Source organism: Dysidea avara, chromosome 4 (genome assembly GCF_963678975.1).
Source record: "Dysidea avara chromosome 4, odDysAvar1.4, whole genome shotgun sequence".
Lineage (NCBI taxonomy): Eukaryota > Metazoa > Porifera > Demospongiae > Dictyoceratida > Dysideidae > Dysidea > Dysidea avara.
In genome coordinates this window covers 34,699,085-34,719,512 of record NC_089275.1, presented here as the reverse complement: position 1 = coordinate 34,719,512, position 20,428 = coordinate 34,699,085, and the positions used below count along the sequence as shown (strand labels likewise).

At 37.4% G+C, this 20,428-nt stretch overlaps 2 protein-coding genes and 1 long non-coding RNA gene across 4 annotated transcripts in view; 2 read left to right on the top strand and 1 right to left on the bottom strand.

Annotated features, from left to right (window-relative positions):
- LOC136254807 (uncharacterized) overlaps window positions 1-20,428 on the bottom strand; it is a 123,472-nt gene that overhangs the window by 38,760 nt on the left and 64,284 nt on the right. The gene's annotated exons all lie outside the window — the stretch shown is intronic.
- LOC136254804 (uncharacterized) overlaps window positions 1-20,428 on the top strand; it is a 53,974-nt gene that overhangs the window by 2,086 nt on the left and 31,460 nt on the right. The window contains exon 2 of one of the 2 annotated variants that reach the window (XM_066047544.1): window positions 12,540-12,854. The exons of the other annotated variant lie outside the window; for it this stretch is intronic. Coding sequence (XP_065903616.1) covers window positions 12,540-12,854 — 315 coding nt within the window. The remainder of the gene's footprint in view (window positions 1-12,539; window positions 12,855-20,428) is intronic. 2 annotated transcript variants of the gene reach the window in all.
- Window positions 12,862-20,428, top strand: part of LOC136254802 (protein NLRC3-like) — a 101,616-nt gene continuing 94,049 nt past the window's right edge. The window contains exon 1 of the mRNA XM_066047543.1: window positions 12,862-18,665. The gene's annotated coding sequence lies outside the window, so the exon portion shown is untranslated. The remainder of the gene's footprint in view (window positions 18,666-20,428) is intronic.

Here is a 20,428-nt window from a genome sequence, read left to right as displayed (position 1 = left end):
CATAATTTGGTATACATAGAATACATAATAATGTATGGTGCTAGTATCCAAATTTAGTTGCAATCGGTTTTGTTGATCATACATTATGAACGCAAGTGCAAAATATTCACGGAGTTACCTCCATTTACCTTATTTTAGATTTGTAGCATTTAGGCAGGTTATATTTTGCCGGCAGTCATGTGAATAAAAAAGAACTTGGACAAAAAGCCTAAGAAAACAGGAAAAAAAGAAACTGATGGTGACAAGGCTTGAACCCGGGCTCCCAAGTGATAAACCAGTTTCCTAACCACTGTACCATGGCGCTGCTAGCTACTATCTTCTCTTAGTTTCTACCTTATAAAATGTAACTGAAGTGATCTCTATTTATTGAAATAACAAGGTGAAGAAGAAACCAAAGCTGAACCCGACCCTTACCAACCCTATTGGCCACGGCTTCGCCAGGACGCTTGCTTCACTCACTCCAACCCTAGCTTTCGCTTGCTCTAACCCTTGAACTCACTTAAATAGTGCAAAAACAAGATAAGTTAGTAGGTAGTACAGTGGTAGAGTATAATGTACGTATATGGTTTGAGACACCTCTTTTTTTCTTTTTTTTGAAATACCTTTTCATGTGTTTTTTTAACTTTTTAAAAATTGCCATGACCTGCTAAATCTAAATATCAACAGCATACTTTTAAGTGAATTTCATTCTGGCTAGCAGATGACTTTTGGCACAACTCTAGACTGGACAAGCACAAGCATGTAGGCCTAGCCAAGTTGTCTGAAACTAAAAAAAATTGTACGAGGCTATCAAGCAAAGATTTCATGGCAAGATTTCAAAGCAAAAAAAAAACTTCATAGTATCCGGATCATATATGTTTAGTATTGGGAAATATTGGATTCATGAAATAAGATTGCAAGCTATACCTCACGAGGATGCAGGACATACTGTAGCACTCGTCTGCTGTGTATTCAGAAATATGCAATACTTATACAATATTTTCAACTTTTTAGACTTCAAAATGAGCTTAGATTTGAGAGTGTGAAGAGGCTGTTAAAAGGTTTCAAGGGACTAGTGGACCCCTTGGGCTTAACAGCATTTTAAGCCATAAGTATGTTTAAATCTTTTCATGGTCTTTTGTGTTATTCTTGTTGAGCCAAACCAAGTTGATTTTTTGATTTCCACTTCAAACTTTTCTATAATGATACTGGTGGGTGAGTGGCATAATCAAAATGCCAAAACAAAATGTCTAATACCAACAATAATGAAATTTTCCATTAGGACCGGATAATATATATTTTAAAAGAAATTATATAGAAACCAATCATGAAGTGGGATACAGTGAAATTGTCATGATTATGACAGTTTGGTACAGACTTTATTTGTCACCTCTTGTATAGTTATTAAACACCAATTATCTTTCACCAGATTTGGGGATTTCTAAATGGGTATAGGCATTTTACTAGACCTTTCTGAGGAGAGTTATAATCTCTAGTCAATGAGGAGAAAAGGGTCTGAAGGACGAGACTAGCCAATTACTTTAGTTATTATATATATTATATATTATAATGTGCAGAACCTCAAAAAGAGTGTGTGGCACAGCATTACAAGTGGGTGAGATGTGGGGAAGGGGGGTATGACATATTACAAAACAGTTCGTACATACGGTCATGTTATTATAAGTGTTCTTTTGAAGTGATCTAGAGTTGGAGAGTTAATGGTTTGCTAGTTTAGAACTACCCTAGAAATGTGAACCGAGGAGAGGTCTGCATAATTATACGGCCCAACCCTTTGAAGTTTGCTTTTAATATCTTTCATTGCCTGTATGAAGTAGGCTTTTGATGAGTTCGAGGTGATTGGCTTCCATACAACCAGTTTGCTTGGTACTTGAGTTATGATGGATGGCTAGTAAAAAAAATATTTCTGGATGAATATATCCACTGTAGGGTGGATTTGAAGGGAGGGGGAGGCAATTAGCCAAGCCATACAAACTGATATGTTCAAAGAAAATGTTTACTAAACACAAATGAAATATGTCAGTCACATTATAAGTATATTTTGCCTAAAATACTTTGAGATTTGATAGTGTCAGTGGGTAGGTTGTTCCAATTACTGATAGACTTTGAGAATGGAATAACGTACCCACTGACTATATTGAATCTATATCCACTCACCAAGTATTAGTTGTTTTGTAACAATTTAAAGATTTTGTGAATCATGTGGTGAGATTCTATTTGGGATACTGTAATGTTTCTGAGTGTGAATTCTAAAATGCACAAAGTAAGAATCGATTGACTCTACAATCCAGGAGGATACCAATGTTCAGGAATGTTTAAAAGATATGTATCAAATTTATTCTTTAATGCCCGTCTTAAAATTTCAACTGATTTTCAAGCAAAAATAGAATTGCTTTATCATACAGTACAATAGTACTGTATATTTTAGGGATAATGGAGGTTTGGGTTTTGCTGGCTAAAAATATCACCCTAAAACCAGCTTCATAATGCCATCCTGCATAGTATTGGTTAGGTTTAACCAAGCCCAAAAGTTCCTTCTAAATGCTTCCAATAGATTGTTACAAAATCTAAAACAAAAAAAAATTCAATAGAATTTTCTACTGCCTGCCTGTCTGTCTGTCTGTCTGATGCAAGTGTAACTCGATAATGGCTAAGGCTATGGGCTTGATTTTTTTACTGTTCGATGTCTCTTCATCCTGAGACATGCCTTTTGGCATATCGCAGTATGTACAATGCACGCATCAGTGACTTACCTTTGTTATCATTTGTGTCCCATTTCCTTTTGCTGCCAGCCCAAGGTGTTGATTCACGGTAATGCGATGCATGGCTTCCCTATGTTTGTAATGGGAATTGTCCATATTTTTTGTGGTGACTGGATTGATTGCAGAGGTGCTTCTCCTGTTGCCCTTCGTTTGTAACAGGCTGAAAATACGTGAAAGCAAAGTGTAATGGCTACTTCACTTTCGAGTCAGCAATTGATAGTTGAGTCATCTGTATTTTTCGTGATGACTAGATTGATTGCAGAGGCACTTCTCCTACTGTTCTTCGTTGTAGCGCTGTGTAATGGGCTACAACGCTGTGTAATGGGCTGTGTAATGGGCTACAACGCTGTGTAATGGGCTGTGTAATGGGCTACAACGCTGTGTAATGGGCTCGCATTGGCTTGGGTGATTGATCACCCTGTACAGGCTATCAGCATAACAAGTGTTACATATTAGCTGTAACATGGGGCATTCGGGCTTTGCCTGATATGTATGCCCTCGGGCAGTCGGGCATACATATCAGGCAAAGCCCTCATGCCCGTGTTACAACTATTACATATCCTCACTCATGTCAGTACAATCTTCTGGAAGCCGTTAGGTAGCGAATGTTAAAGCTACGTACTATACATACCTCACTCCTGTCACTAGGTATATGAAAACTACTATAGATATTGTGTAGAATAGTTTTGCATTAGGTCGAGTATAGTGAAATATGTTATAGTAATACAACATGAGCAGCGTTTATCAGTTGTCAAACAATTGTTTTACCGCTGTTGTCCCAAGAACCAGTTTTCCAATATAAAGAATTTTTAGCCTAATCTAGCACTTATGTATATACGTTTATTTAGCTACTTTGGTTGCTTAGTACTAATCACAATACTTAACTCCCATTTGCTACATATTTCTGAGCTGTTTGTTAAAACATTAATTCATTTATGAAGTCTGCCCATGATCCTGGTGTATACATATCCCTCACTGGTATTGTATACTGTGTTTCTTAAAGAATATTAAACTGGATGGTTTGTATGTATTTTATGCACATAATTGACTGAGAATGTTGCATTAGCTACGCACGTGACAGTTTTAGTTTGATATTTGTTAATGGTGCTTGCATATGTTTACTAAGTTATTGACTGCAGAATTGTTGTGCTTAGCATATCCCATAGTGACATGCAGCCCATGTGGCAATCACACCAGGAAATATTGTCAGGCACTATTATTTTAGTCATGGAGATGCGCCTTTAGTTTCTGACAACTGTACATGGCTTGTCAACTACTGTAACATTGCATCTTCAAAGCTGGCCATTCAGGTACGGGATTACTAATTTCTGATACATTTATAGTGTTGGTAGTAGTTTCCACTTGACTTGTTGCATGTGTTGATACTCATCCATTCATAGTAAATATTCCTAAAATCATTTTTATAGAATGTATATGCACTACAAATTAAACAGTTATGAATAATCGTAGATGCCCTGAAGTATTTAGCCATGACATCTGTTCATTAAATGCACTGCTTTAAAAAAAAAAACTGCTTTAAGTTGCGATAAACAGCAATTCCTTGTAACTGTTGTGTAATGGTATTGTATGTTCATATTTGCTCATCCTTTGGTTGTTCCTTGTCAGTACATGTTGAACAACATACATGTAGTTCAGTAGCTAAATAGCTCAACTGCTGTCTTTATAGTGAATCAGTTTGTGGCTAAACCTTTAAGTATTCTGTGGAAATGAACAAAATAACTTGATATTAGAAAATGCTATGCATAGTATGCTTTGATCTTTGGCAGATAATGAGGTCTTTAAAAACCATGAAGAAACCTGCTAGTAGGTTTCTAAAATGGTTAGAAACCTGCTAACAGGTCTCTAACTAACTTTAGACAATGGCATGTCAAGAATGCTTTGATATTTGCAAAGTATGCAGGGATTTTATTCACCTGTAAACAGGTGGATAAAATCCCTGCATACTTTGCAAATATCAAAGCAATAATCACCTCGGTGATTATTACATCATTCCTTCAGGTTGTTTATCCACTGAAGACTCCTAGCAATGCATATCTGACCTATACTTGTTGGAAACCTGCTAGCAGATAGACCTCACATTGCAAATCTCACTTTCGATCATTGATTTGCTATGCATGCTCTGCAAAGCATATATACAGGCTAATAATAGCCCATGGACCAACAGAGCTTGACCTACTCCATTCCTTTTATAAGCACACCTACGCCAATTCGATTATGGGAGCTAGACTGTAACGTTGTAGGTACGTTTGCTATCATAAACGGAGAATTCCAGAAATATAATGGAGTTCTATTTAATGCCCGTCAGTGTTTCGAGCCTGTTTATTATGCTTTTACTGTACTTTAAACGGGCTCCCTATTAAAAGAACTAAAAAGGTAAGCTTTCCTTGTAGAATGTTTATTTGTTTCTTGTAAAAAAAGTTATGTAGGTGTGAAATCACATATACTGGCTTAGTCACAGAAGGCTAGCACCAGACCAAGTATTATTAACCATTGACAACAATGTTACCACTTACTTTAAACCCTTTATAGCTAGTGCTGGCTTTAACTTCATTGTCACAGTAGCTATCACTCTGTTTTTGATCCACCAGCTAACAGAAGCAGCGATAATGTAGCTAGCTACAAGCTTTAATTCGAAAACACGTTCAATCTTCTCTACTGGTCGCATGACTTGTTTTAACACTATGACAATTTTGAAACGACATATAACTCAATCCCACAATGGTTCCACCTACATAGCGATATATATATCGCCCGCATTTTCTAAGTCGGTTAGCAACCACGCCCTCGGCTCTTCGTGTTTTAGAAACCTCGAAGAGTCTTCGTGTTTTAGAAACCTCGAAGAGCCTTGGTCTAGGTTCCTAACCTATACTTAGGCCACTCCAAATAAATTCTCTGTTTCTCATCCTGGACTCAGGCATATTTGCATGCGGGCGGGCGGTCCATTTCCATTATTTCATTACAAGATTGGCTAGCTTTTCAAGCCATTATTTGCCTGGCACAGTCAAAAGGGCTGCATAAAAGCATGCTTAAGCTTGTTCCTTCCTTTGTAAGTTGCAAAAATAGCACAAACGTGAAGTTTGTGTTGACTTGATAGCATTGCTGACACGTGAGCTGACACTGTTTCAAGACAGCTTTTACTGAGCCTATCAGTATGCAAGAATAACCGGAAAATAATGGAAGAATACGGAATAATGGAATATTTAGAGCTGGCAGTAACCAGATGCGGGCGGTGGGTGGGAAACAGAGAATTTATTTGGAGTGGCCTTAGATAACTGTGTGTAGTGGGTTCTCTTTTCAATATAACTCGCAAATATGTAACAAATAACAACAACAGCTCTTAATATTGTTTATTACTTATGTGGTTACTTGTGGTTTATGGTTTGCCATGTGTACATAGGTGGTTTGCTTTTTCCTGGAATCAATCATAATTACATGCATTCCAATTATAATGTATTTCTGTAATATCTTGCAAACATAAGGGACCTAATTATACATGTGTTTTAATAACCCTATGATGTGCCTTATGTATTCAAGCATATTACAAGGTGTTAGGCCTTACTTGTTTATTGGCTAATATAGTAACATGTTGCACTGAGAAGGTGGTTTGTGATATAGCATGTACAATTGTCCTTTAGAATATTGGCATCGACTATTGAATTAGTTCAATATGTCTTTGAGATCATGAGATGAATGGCATGCAATGCATCACCAACCTCTCCTCGATCTGGGACGTCTTTTTAGACATTGACTGTTTTATGCAAATTGTGACCTAATTTGGGACCTAATTTGGGATGCATGCACTTCAATAGATTGTGAGATACTCAAAGTTAAACATTTCAATCTAGTATAGCTTAGCAAGGCCAAAAGCTACGGATTTGAATTTTTCATTGTGAATACAGCCAACCACATTGTTTAACCCATTTTAATCCACAGCAAGCTAACTACTAATATACAGTACAGCTCACCAGACATGGGGCCAAGTACATGAGTACTTATACTTAAGTACACTTAAGTACAGATTTAAAAGTACTTGTACTTACTTAAATACTTTCTTAATTTTCCCAGTGTACTTGTACTTATACTCAAGTACTTTGCTAAGTACTTGTATGTACTTGAGTACTTAAGTACTTGTAAGTACTGCAAACATTGTACGTAGTTTGTACACAGTGGGTACGTAACAAAATTGCATGAAGGTGCAGTGTACAATTCTTCTTAGAGTGCCTTCCCTAACTTTGCTATGTGTCATGTAGCCATGATTAATGTCATAGCATTCTGGCAAACAAAAACAATGTTGCTGCTTAAGTTAGTGCATTATAAGAGTTTAAGAGAGTGAATGGTTTACAAAAACCTGAAAGTACCAACCCCACTAGGTATACTTACATACTACAATACACTGAATACAGTATATATTTTGCTACAGCGAAATGTACTTGTACTTTACTTAAGTACTTCCAGCATGTACTTGTACTTTACTTAAGTACTCTCTTGATTGTTGCTGGAGTACTTGTACTTGGAAAATTCAAAAGTACTTGTACTTTACTTAAGTATTTTCAAATGTACTTGGCCCCATGTCTGCAGCTCACAGATCACAATTTTAAAAATAACATCAATATGAGATGGTCACATTACATCTGGCTTACAATTTTCACACTAACCTTTCCTGCTATCTGCTGCTGGACTTCTGTAAATGTATAAAACCTTAAATGCTATTGCATATTGGGAAGTGAAAGAGTATCAGTATTGTGTGTCATGTGGCCAAGGAAAGCTGATGTGTCTGGGAATGTGACAGACAAGTGTGTATTATACTGGAACCAAGAAAATGCAAATTCTACACCTTCGTATCCCAATAGAGGTAACTATTTTAAAAATCTTCCTCGGGGTTGAATATCTTCCATACCAAATTAGTGCAGCCATCTTTGAGATACAATGCTTTGAAGCCCATCATATGTTCTTTGCATATTTCTATATCTTCTACTTCCACTAAAATTTCTCTCTGCAACACTTACAAAAATTGCCATAACTCACGCAAGCTTGATGGGATTCTTTTCAAATTTGGAGAGTATAAAGAGTATATTACAGCACATTTCTCTTCCAATTTGTGTACAGGGTGGAAGAAATCCTGCCAAGTACGATGAGTGATTTTCAAAATCACAAGTATGATTTTTTGTCACACCTGCTACTCTTACAGAAATAAGTTTAAGTACAGGTAAAACATACAGTGCTAGGTTCTTCAATGGATAAACAACCCCAAAGGAATAATGTAATAATCACCGAAGTGGAGCCGAGGTGATTATTCTGAGGGATGTTTATCCACTGAAGAATCCTAGAGTTATTTAGATAATCGCCCCTGTAAATGGAATTTTGTTAGTAACCTGCAATGTATGCAAATTGTTTGTCACAAATTTGTGGCTAGGTGTCTTACTCAGTAAGACACTTGCGACCAGGTCTCTTACCAGAATAAAACCGCATACTTTGCAAGTATCAAAGCATTCTCTGAATATCATTGTCTAAAATCTTTTGTGACAAGAAAGTACCAAGAGTATTGCATAACTAAGGAGGCATAATAAAGCAAAAACTGAACAAGTGTGATCAAGGCATGGACCACCTCTGGTCCCAAGGGGTTCGGATAACTGAGGTAAGGTTCCACTGTACAGAGTGTTAAATACTCTAATAGAACATACACATTAGGCAAAATACTCTAATAGAACAGTCACTGTCATAGTTCGGATAACAGAATGTTCGGATAATTGATGGCCGGATAATGGAAATGCCATGTTTATAAATATGGTCATACCTTTGCTGTCATAGTGAGTGGATTGATCATAGCTAGTTCAGACATAATGTATATATATATATATATGTATATTAGTGCTGAAACGATTATTTGGTTATTTGACTATTCGGTCGGCATGACACTATTCGATTTGTTAACACACTATTAGAATAATCGTTAGCACTTTGTACGCTGTATTTAGATGAAAAAGCCAGCCTTGGCACTTAAGATTGTGAATAAAGTAATGTATCTATGCTGTAAAAAAATCTATTTTAGAAAAGAAATAGCTCTTAGGCTTAACCTTGCTCCCTAACAAAAAGTTTCAGTACTTATTCAATAGAAGTATAAGCTTAAAGAATAATCTAATATTCCGTCGTTTTGTTCACAACTATTCAAATAGTAAAAATTGCTATTCATTTCAGCACTAATATATATATATATATATATATAAATTTATAGTTATACAACAGCTGTGAGGGATTTTGCTAATATATACGCCCGAACCTCAAGGGCTGCAGGCCCAAGGGGTAAGGGTGTATATCTCAGCAAAGTCCCGATACAGTCGTGGTATAAGTGATATATATATCACTCAGGGAATACTCACCTGATAGGTGAAAGAACTACCCCATTTGTTTTATACACTAGCATATGATGATCGATTATGGTTTCAATTGCGTGGGAAAATAGCTCTCAGAACGTTATTCCTATGTCATTATGTTTCAACACATGCCAAGAACGTTTGATTGTGGGATTGACTTTGGGATGTAAAGTTTTTAATATTACATTAAACCTTTGCTATTGTGGCAGTAAGTATGTTAATACATTAAGTTAAGTACTTAGGACTGTAAGCTACATACTCACCTATAGTTGTCATATTCTTCTTGCCCTGTGGTCTGCTCAATGGCTAACATGCACCTCATGCAGTAGGTAGAAATATACATCCATACATTGCCCAAGGAGTCGTTTTACAGGTATTCGTCTTAGAATGTAGTTTAGTTACTGTCTAATCATCTAAACTTAGCAACCCACTGAGCCTTGCCTAATGTGTAAACTAAAACCCACAATAAAATGTTCCGTGTCGCTCAATAAAACGAGTCACAGCGTTTCGTATCTTTAAACTGGTTGGGCATCAAAGCCATGTGCAAATCACATTCCCATGATATTGCCCGGGTAATATTTAATTATTTCCCAGTGAATATGCAAGTTAACCCCTAACCAGCGCCTTTGAATGCCCACACTAAAGTGTGGTGTGTATAAATATATATGTAACACTTTCACACCTCAGATCAAAGGAACTTCCCGGGTTACATTTCGTATGTAGCCGGGCTACAACTGGGCACTGATTATATAGACGTAGATGCCGAAATCGATTGTGGGGATCGAATAATACTCACATGATTAGGATTCACAACTTGGATTTTGCCACAGATGGATAGCGTTTTATTATCCTCACCATCCTACGAGTTGAAAACGTTGGGCTAATGTGAAAACTAGTGCTATAGCTTATTCATTTGATCGTCTCCGCACGTTTTCAAATACGGACACACCCTCATCACGAAGCTACCACTCTGCATGGAGTAACCACTCTACAAGCAAGCTTACCTGTCTAGGCCTTTAGAGAACTGCGTAGTTTTCCCATAAACGATTCAATAGCACTGATTAAAACATTAAACTTTCGTAGCGGAAATTCTCCGTGATATCTCTAGGATATGTCCGTTTATCATAACTGAATGTAACTGGGATATACTAGCTGCTGACCCATAATTGAAAATTTTAGGTATGCATATATATAATACATCCAGTGGCTGCACTTATATTGGCTTGGGTGATTGATCGCCCTGTACAGGCTATCAGCCTAATAAGTGTTACATATTAGCTGAAACACGGGGCATTCGGGCTTTGCCTGATGTGTATGCCCTCGGGCAGTCGGGCATACATATCAGGCAAAGCCCTCATGCCCGTGTTACAACTATTACATAATAGTTAGACGTCAAGAACCAGGGTTCTATGGGATTTAGCTCGAAGGCCCTGGGCTGTAGCGCCCGAGCGAAGCGAGGGCGCTACTAAGGGCTTGAGGGTTTTCTAAATCCCGTAGAACCCAGTGGTTCTTGACGTCTAACTTATTTAGACTACAACTCGTTATTGTACCTTGAGTTGACAGCTGCTTGTAAATGGGAAATGTATGGCTAATTACTAGAAACAAGCCCTCTACACCTCCCTACATGGCGGGACCTCAGCGGGGCTGTTGCTACCCGTTTAAACGCCCGTGCGTTGTCAATGTTACAGGCGCGTGCTATGTATCGAAGTACTGGACTCAGCGACTGGACTACAACTCATTGTTGCTGTTGTTGTGCCTCGACAGCTGCTTTTAAGCAAGTAATGTAGTATTGATTAGTACAAACAAGCCCATTACACCTCCCTCTAATTCAGTACGGCTGTTACTAGCCATTTAAACGCCCATGCGTTGCCAATGTTACAGGCACGTAATTATCGTGTTTCATATCGCCTCAGAGCGTGGTCTCTATTGGACATGAGCGTGGCTCTACGAGATTTAGAGACCACGTTTTCAGCCAATCAAATTTCAGTATCAAACTTGTTGTAGTCTAAATGTATGTTACCAATACTGAGGAGAGCATATATGTGAGGGGACATAGGAAAAGGGACCTATAGAGACTTTTTAACTTTTGAGTAAAAGTCAGTAAATTTCCGTTTATTGTTGGGTAATTATAGTAAATTACATACATTGGGAAATCACATTTGTATTTAAATTCTTCATAACTATGTGAAACAATTGAGTATTGACTTGAAGTTTGAAATATGAATAGCTGGTGAGTTGTAGAATTCTTTGATTAGCATAACTCAAATTCCATGTTAGCCACTATAGGTCCCTTTTCCTATGCCCCCTCACATATACTGAGGAGAGTATCCTACTCTCATATACCCCTGTAGAAGGGCGTATCGTGACGTTGTGACATAATGCTGAGTTCTCCAGTTATAATTAATGATGTCATTAATTGAACATAATATCGATTAAACGCGTGCCTAACAACATTGCTATCAACCAAACTAACTTGAGCTTTCAGTGTTTCTCACCGAACTACAACATGTCTTTTTGAGTTTAGACAACTTCGTAGCATTTCTTGCCAGGCCATTCATGAATACGGCTTTCCTGAACGTCGCAAGTGTAGCACGAGTGCTAATGATTCTTGCACTTTTACAGCTGCTTGTACGTCACAAACCACAACATATTGTCATTAAGTCATAACTTCACGATATGCCCTTCTGGGTATATGAGAGTAGGATACTCTCCTCAGTATAATATATATATATATATTATGAACTCTTATTATGCTATTCTTTGACAAGTACATACATAGCAGAAAATGAAACTCAAAGGATAGCTATGTATTTATTAGTAGGTCGGGTTCATTGTACACAATTGATGAGTTAATGCATCCAGCACCTTTGATATATACAGTATACATACATGTACAAGTTCACTAAAATGAAGTTCACAAAACAAATATAAAAAATAGTAATTTTATCTCCCTCACTGCAAAATTTGTGGAGACTTCAATCTACTGCTGCTATATCTTCTCCTTATACTGTTTTTCTTCACATTAGTAGTGCCAATATCACTTTAAAGTATCATCTACAATGCTTATTATTGACTATCAAAAGTGTACAATGATGTCAATCAGCGCAGGGGCTACTATAATGCTCGATAGAAGCTACAGAGCGCTTAGAAAGTTACCTACAGGCGTTTATAATTGATTCCGCCATATGGCGGTTGTGGCTAATGCTGGATGGAATACAAATAGCAAGCACTGAAAAAAAGATTTTTACAATAACACAGTGGAGAGTCAATTATCTAGTTTAATGTGGGGAGAACATGTATTGTAACTGAAAAGTATGTAGTCATTCATTTATACACTGTACAGAGTGTGTTCTATTATATGTATACATGTGTCGTTCTTTTTATACAGATTCACCTCCAGAATATCATGCATTCAAAAAGCAGTTTGGAATACTGGTTGATACATTAAAAAATACTGACTTATATAGATACTTTGTGTCAAAGGAGATTATCACTCTGGCAGAATATAATGAAATATCAGCTGAAAGTAGCCCAGTGAAAAAAGTTGAAATGATATTATTTAAAATATCCTCACCATTGGAGAGTGGTCATACAAAATCATTTCATTCAATGTTAGAAGTTATGGCTTCCTATGGCAACATAGCTACTAAAGAATTAGCAAGAAATATTAATGAGACACTTCATAGTTCAGTGTCACATGATGGTAAGATGTGTACACTGTACAGTATCATACGGTAGTACTGTATATTAGGGATCATGGAGATTTTGGTTTTCCTAGTCAAACAAATCACCCAAAAACCAGCTTCACAACTCCATCCTGGCACCTTGGCAGTATTGGTTAGGTATAACCAAGCCCAAAACTTCCTTCAGTACGATCCTAAATGCTTCCAATAAATTGTTACGAAATTTTGAAGAAAAAAATTATTCAATGGAATTTTCTACTGACTAACTGCCTGCCTGCTAGCCTGATGCCTTGTAACTCGATAACGGCTAAGGCTACGGACGTGATTTTTTCACTGTTCAACATTGTTTCATCCCGAGACGTGCCTTTTGGCATACCGTAGTACGTACAATGCATGCATCATGGACTTACCTTTGTCCTCCTTTGTGTCCCATTTCTTTTTGCTGACAGCCAAAGTGTTGATTCGCGGTAGCGCAATCCATGGCTTCCCTACAGTACGTTTGTAAACGGGAATCGTCTGTATTTTTCGTGGTGACTGAACTGATTGCAGAGATGATTCTAACTCTGTTCTTTGTTGTAATGCTGTGTAACGGGCTGAACATAGCTGAAAGTGAAGCGTAATAGCTGCTGCACTTACGGGACAGTAATTAATAGTTGGGGGCGCACGAATTGTTGTATTTTTGTGGTGACTGGATTGTTGCAGGGGCATTTCTTTTACCATTTTTCTTCTGTAGCACTGTGTAACAGGCTGTACATAGCTGAAAGCGAAGCATAATGGCCACTGCATTTTCGAAGCAGTTTGTGATAGCTGGGGCACGCGTTCAGATGAAAACATTAATTCTGGCACCATCCTTTCTTTTGATGCGGTATGCGTGGGTTCACCAGTCATCAAGACTCACGGTAGTGAGGCGCGCGGCCAAGAAACTACGAAGCGCATGCCCAATTAAGACGCGGCCACTACTGTGAGTTATTTATGTGTAGGGTCGGTTTTGCAATATTAGCCCTGGATTATGCAACATCTCTCAATGGATTTGTATTGGGTTACGTAATAAAAAAAATCTTTAGTCGTAGTTTTCTTGCGACCTTGCTAAAATAAAAAAATATAGCCGTATTTAGACATATTTCACTTTATTTCTCTACCTTGTATTACACGTATTGCCAGTCATCTTACCCGTGTTTGTACCGGTCATCTAGGCCTGACATTATCTAATTCTGGTTGGCCCTACATGTATTTTCTCCATTCAAACCTGTAATCCCTACAACAACTTTTAAAGACACGATGTGGACACAAGCCCTAATGTCTGACAAACAAGTTGTGAAAGCGTGCAGACCCGTAAGTTCTCTAGGGAAGGCATTTTAAGCAGAAATCTTTTAGAGTCCATTTAGTGCCACGTCCCATGCCAGCGTTTATACTCGCGTTTATAATCGGCAGATGTCTTTTAAACAAGGTGCGAAAGCGTGAAGAACGTACAGACACTAGGGAAGGTGTATAAATCATTAGTCAATACTCCATTTAATGCCATGCACCACTTATGATACAAGAAATATTTTGCAAGTTGTGTGGAATGACCAAAACTCATGTACACAGTCACAAACCATAAACCACATTCCAGACAAAACTTTGTTGCCCTACATTACGTACATAATGAAAGCCACAACACAAGCTCCACCTTACACCGATGGTGCTTTGTGGAAGTGTGAAACTGCCGTGGAAGTGTGAAACTGCCGTGGAAGTGTGAAACTTCCATGGAAGTGTGAACTGCTGTGACAGCTACTAATAACGCAATTCTAATTGTGGATAAGATGGCTGTAGAATTCATGAAAATGTCTTGCAGTAGAGTAAACATGTAACAGTGCTATTACAACACATAACAAAATTTTAATAAACATCGGTTTAACACCAAGTGATTATTTCTTAGATGTCTTCATGATGACACAAGATTAAGTGAGCCCTGTAAAAGAACAAGACATTAAAAAATTATACTCAAGGCTATAAGTGAATCTAGTGTACCAGAGGTAACGTAAATGTGTTTTGGTGCCTAAGTATGTAAACATGAACACGAGAAGACTTGTCAAACAACAAGTGGCCACCAGACAGAATGTACAACATGTTAAATGAAATTCAGGATTGTAATTGTTGCAATTCCCACTTTTAAGCTAAGCAAATATCTGATATATTGTTTAACCCATTTTACAACCAATACCTGATCTTAAATTACACTTGTGCATAAAAGTATTTACAACATACAAAGCAATTGCTGTGAGCTTGTGCATATACCTTAAGTCAAAGCTGCTCATCAGACAACTGGCCAATTATCACTAGGGCTGGGCTTGTGGTCATCACAAAACACAACTTGCTTGGTATTCTGACAACACAAGAGACTAGTCCTATAAAACAACAAGCAAGCATTTTGCCTGGTCAAACGTGACTTACCATGACTACATCCGACTGCTAGTATGTGAACTGCTATGACCAGATGGCACCTGCAAAACCGACGGTGTCATTAATATGTACAATATACCAAAAAATCTGGGTACTAGGAAAACATTAATACTATACGCACAACACGTAAACTGACCTGGGTATTAGTTTGTTACCATCATATGAGATAGTACAATATCAACTAATTATGTAGAAATTCATGACACCTTTTGACGTCACAATATTGAGCACTACAAAAAGAAAACACAATATAATTCCTCGAGTTCTGTATGTAAACTGATCCGAAATTCACAATACTAATAAGGGTCCTGCCTGGTCCAGAATTAAGTATCACAACCACATCCACTGTTGGTGGGTGAATCACTATGACTAGATTGCCTGTAAAAACAGATAGGTGAGCATTAAATGCAATACACTTAAATTTGTCACTTTATACACAAAATAAACATTTGGGGATTTTATTCGTTTAAACAGTTGACATTGTTACACAGAGACCTGAATAGACAGGCATACCAAGAAGTTTGCTATACTTTTGTTCATGGCAAAAATGTCAGCTGGAACAGGCATGTCCAATACATTTCAATTGAAAAATTATTAAAAATTAAATTAATTATCGTGTACTGCCTATCTCGAGTCTGTTTAGTAACTTTCTTAATTTAATACATGTAGAGCAACTCTCTACGAGTACAATGATGCCAAAAGAAGTCCAATTTACAGAGATTTTGGTTCGTCAAACTGGCCTAAACTGACCGGGTGTAGCAAATTTCCCTATACGTTTTGTATTAAGTGTTTTGGAGTCATGCAATAAAAGGCATAATAACCCACGACACGTAATAGATACCTCAGATTCGAACCAGATTTGGAAATAGCAGTGAATAGCGATTAAGGTGAGCTATAGCAGAAGGAAATCAGAGGAAATTTAAGCTTGTCATTTTAAGGTTTAAAATCACTTACTTTTTCTATGGCAAATTGAATGCCTGATATTTGGAAAGGAATGCTGTGATCTATTTCGATATCTTGAGAGCCATTGTTAACCTTCACTACATTAGTGTCACAATGAAACAAAAGCACTGTGAATTAGTTCTGTAGGTTAGTTTGTGAAAATAACAGTGTTCCGTGATTAAGCAAAATAATGTCTGTGCCATGCAGCAAACTTCTTCATATGTTTCACTGTACATAAATTCAATAATTTAGACCAGAACAAGTGAATGGGTATACTTTTTCATACAAACATTGATATCTGACACAGATTCGCTTACTGACTTTCACCTGCAGCCAAAGTTCCAAGACTTCTGATGATGATGTAAGTGGAAAATGACAAGATAGCCACGGTTTTTTGGTAATTGGTCCGTACACCTTGTCAACAATCTCCCCATGAGATAATACAAGCTAGTGGAGCTACTAGGAGTTTTCGCCTAGCGGGTCTCTAAAATACTGTAAATTCGGTTAATCAGTATGTGTCGATGATCTAATCTTCGATCTAATCTTCGATCTAATCAGTTTCGTTAACCTCCACTCCAGACTCTTATTCTTTCATACTTCAGCAACGGTGTACGGCCTCTGCATTAAAGTACACCTCACCATGAAATGAAATCCAGTTACAATAAGATTTAATGTAATCTCGTTACTTCTCTCTCACTCTCCTTGGACTGCCATTTAAATAACATTAGTTCAATTTTAATTGAAACCGCGTATCACGTGTGTCCGCTTGGGGTGTTGCAGGGACATTCCAAGGGACTTCACCTAAATGGATCACGTGATAATTGTCAGTCTTGTGTGGTACTTGTCCTTAGTCATGGCTCAGCAATGCAGTACATGTATACTATAGCCTAACTATATATAGGATTGTTTGTGTGCTGCTAATTTTTTGTGTGATGATGCATATGGTCGCATAGAACGCGTGATGGTAGGGCAAATTCCCGCCCCTATGGCATTAGCTAGCTTTTTCTATAGCTACTCTATTATATGTTACTGATACATCAGGGGCACCAGAGTAAGGTGAAAGTGGTAGCTAAGGCTAAGTCAACTGGTCTATAAAGTCTGGGCCTCTGGGGCATACTCCCTCAGAAAATTTTAGTTAAGTATAGTACTGCAACTTTTAGTCCTTCAGTGACCAAATTCGCTTCATAAAGTTTGAAAGTTTAATTCCAGTCAAAAAGGCTCGGGTCTCAATGCACTGGTTGTATCTACTGTACCGGCTCTGATGCCCTATATTTACATTGTCCAAAAGATGGTTAGAGTCCCATATTAAAATGAACTCTTGTTATATGGACTCTTGATAATAATGACTATATCATTAAGTACGCTAGTACTTAATGGTAGGGATCGTCAAGGTTCACGATTTCCCGCCAAAAAATTATGCACCAAAAGCAGACTTGCAAAACCATCTCGGCGATTCAGCAGTATTGTATTACAAAAGTGAAGCACGATTTCGCCTTCAAAACGACACGAAATGCATCCTATGAGTTTCCACGAATTTTAAAAAAAATTCTATCTGATCAAATTTTCTAGTGACTGACTCCCTAACTGATGCCTTCAGCCAGGCCTAGCAGGAAGATGGCAACAGCTACAGTCCTACTTCTTGCATGAAAACGGCTCGCTTTGCCTATAGATTAAACCTTTCCTACACCGATAGAAATACAATCCTTGCGCTAGGGTCTTACCTTTCATCGTTCTTTAATGTCGCCATCGTCCTGGATTCACTACAGGTGGTGTTAATAACTCCACAAATGGCTTCAAGGTACGGCGCCGTCCGTTTCAATAAGAGTGCTCGCTAAATAGAGTAATCATAATCTTCGCGGTAAAATATTCGAATACACGTGGTTGAAAGTTCAAAGTTGATTTTGAGCAGGAAGAGCGAGCTGTTCACAATCGGGAAGCTTTGTACGTGTAAGTGAATATATTTAACGACTTATATCTTTTGTTTCTGGCAAAGTTAACCGGCAAAATTAATATTGCTTGCGTTTGTAAACGCATTTCTTTGCTGTAAACAACGTATCTACCTCAAGTATTTGAGCGATATTAGAAATAATTCGTAGCAAAATAGCGTTAGCTAAGGGTATTGTGGTTATTATTGCTTTGTGTGTTTTCTCTGAGGCAATATTGGGTGCGGCAATGCCTTCGAAGGAAGCGGCGCGGAAGAGTAGAAAGAAGGAGAATAACAGGGCGTACTATGAAGCTCATACAGAGTCTATACTCTCAAAGAGAAAGGACAAGTACAGCAGTGAATGCCGATCACAGCGTCATGCTAATGAGTACTACAAAAATGTAACAGCGTCGCGTGAGAAATCAGCTGAAGCCACCAAAACATCATTTAACAAAGATTTGGCAAAGTCTCGCATTGAGTCAGCGGAAAGGCAAAGGGAATACTACCATCAAGACTTGGAAAAGTAACTTTACTGTCCTGTGTAATAGAAACTGCATGCACATAAAAGATAAGATTCATGCAATGTTTGTAAAAAGTACACAAACAAGTGGAACAAAAAATTAGGAATTTTCAATATGAGTAGGGATCAAAGTAATAAAAAGTACTGAAACAAGAGAGATTATCTACCACCTGAAGTCATGCTAGTACACACGTAATCCCTACTTCAGTGCCATTATATCTTAAATCTTGGCAACTGAAGTAGCGATTACGTGTGTACTAGCATGACTTCAGGTGGTAGATAATCTCTCTTGTTTCAGTACTTTTTATTACTTTGATCCCTACTCATATTGAAAATTCCTAATTTTTTGTTCCACTTGTGTATTTAGCTTTCAGGTTGCGTATACAAGGTATTCTTTCATCTGCCTGTATAAATTGCTATTCCATGCACCATGAGGCCTAAAGCTCTAGCTACACACTAAGAATCAAACTATATAATTTCTACACAATGATAAGATACTTGCCATAGCAGAGTTCATGGTTATTGTATCAGCAAAGAGTTTTGAATATTAATTGAGATGTTTTATTTAAGTGCATTTTGATTGTTCCTCCTATAATTATTGTTCAATTATCTGATGTCTCGTTGGTTTCCCTCCATCCTCTTTACTGATCCCTCTTTATATATGACTAGAAAATCTGTACACCTTGTCAATCCAGTTACAACAGTTGATCTAAATATGATGACGATGCAGTTATTGAGATGAAGAGATGTATAGTGTTTTCCTACAGTGCCACGACACACTAACACTTGAAATGTAATCTGAGACTTATGTGTATATAGCTGCAGTGAACTAAGCAAGATCACTATAGCTGCTGGTAAGCATTGCATCATATTACCATCCATCAGTGCTTTTGCAATAAATTGTCTGTATTATAAATTCAGTCAAAATTATGCATAGCTAGCTGTGTAGTAATTTATTAGGCACCCAGTCAATGCTTAAGTTTGAGCATAAGATGCCTGAAGTATTTACCACAGATATATTTTGTAAATAATATTATAAAAAAAAGATAAATATGCTCTAATAGAACAGTCAATAGCCAGCTGTGTAGCAATTGTGAACTAATTAGGCACTTGCTAATCATGAGCATAATCTAAAGCATTTACCACAGATATGAGATATTGTAAAATTTTGTTAATAGTAAATGAATGCCACAGTAAACATAGATCTATACTCTAATAGAACAGTCTGTCTATTCTACACTGTAAATTCATACTTCCAAATTTACAGTGTGAACAGTGTCTGTAATGTGCATGCCTTTGTCAAACACGATGACAGGTGCACATGTTTGACTCTCCAAGATAATAATATTATTGCTAATTTCCAAATATCAGTCATCTAAATGTTACCATTTTAACAATTTTGTTGTTCCACCAGTGAGACTATCACTATAACAAAAATGAGTGATATCCACCCCAAAAACACCTTCGCTGTAAAAAAGGTGCGTCCAAGAAACTACAAGTACCTGTAATCCAATATAATTAAAAACAGCTTAGTTATAGGGAAAGACTTCATGAAAGTAAAAGTAACTGGTAACTTAAAGAGCTGATATCTGGAGCGGCCAAAAATCAATCTTAATCCAACTTCTTATACTAATTTTTTTAAATTAAATCTGTACAAAAACACCTAGCATTGGCTGTAAAAAAGTGCACCCATGAAAGTAACTGGTAATTGAAATAGCTGATATCTGAAGTGGCCAAGAATGAATGCTAATATACAACTAATTGGA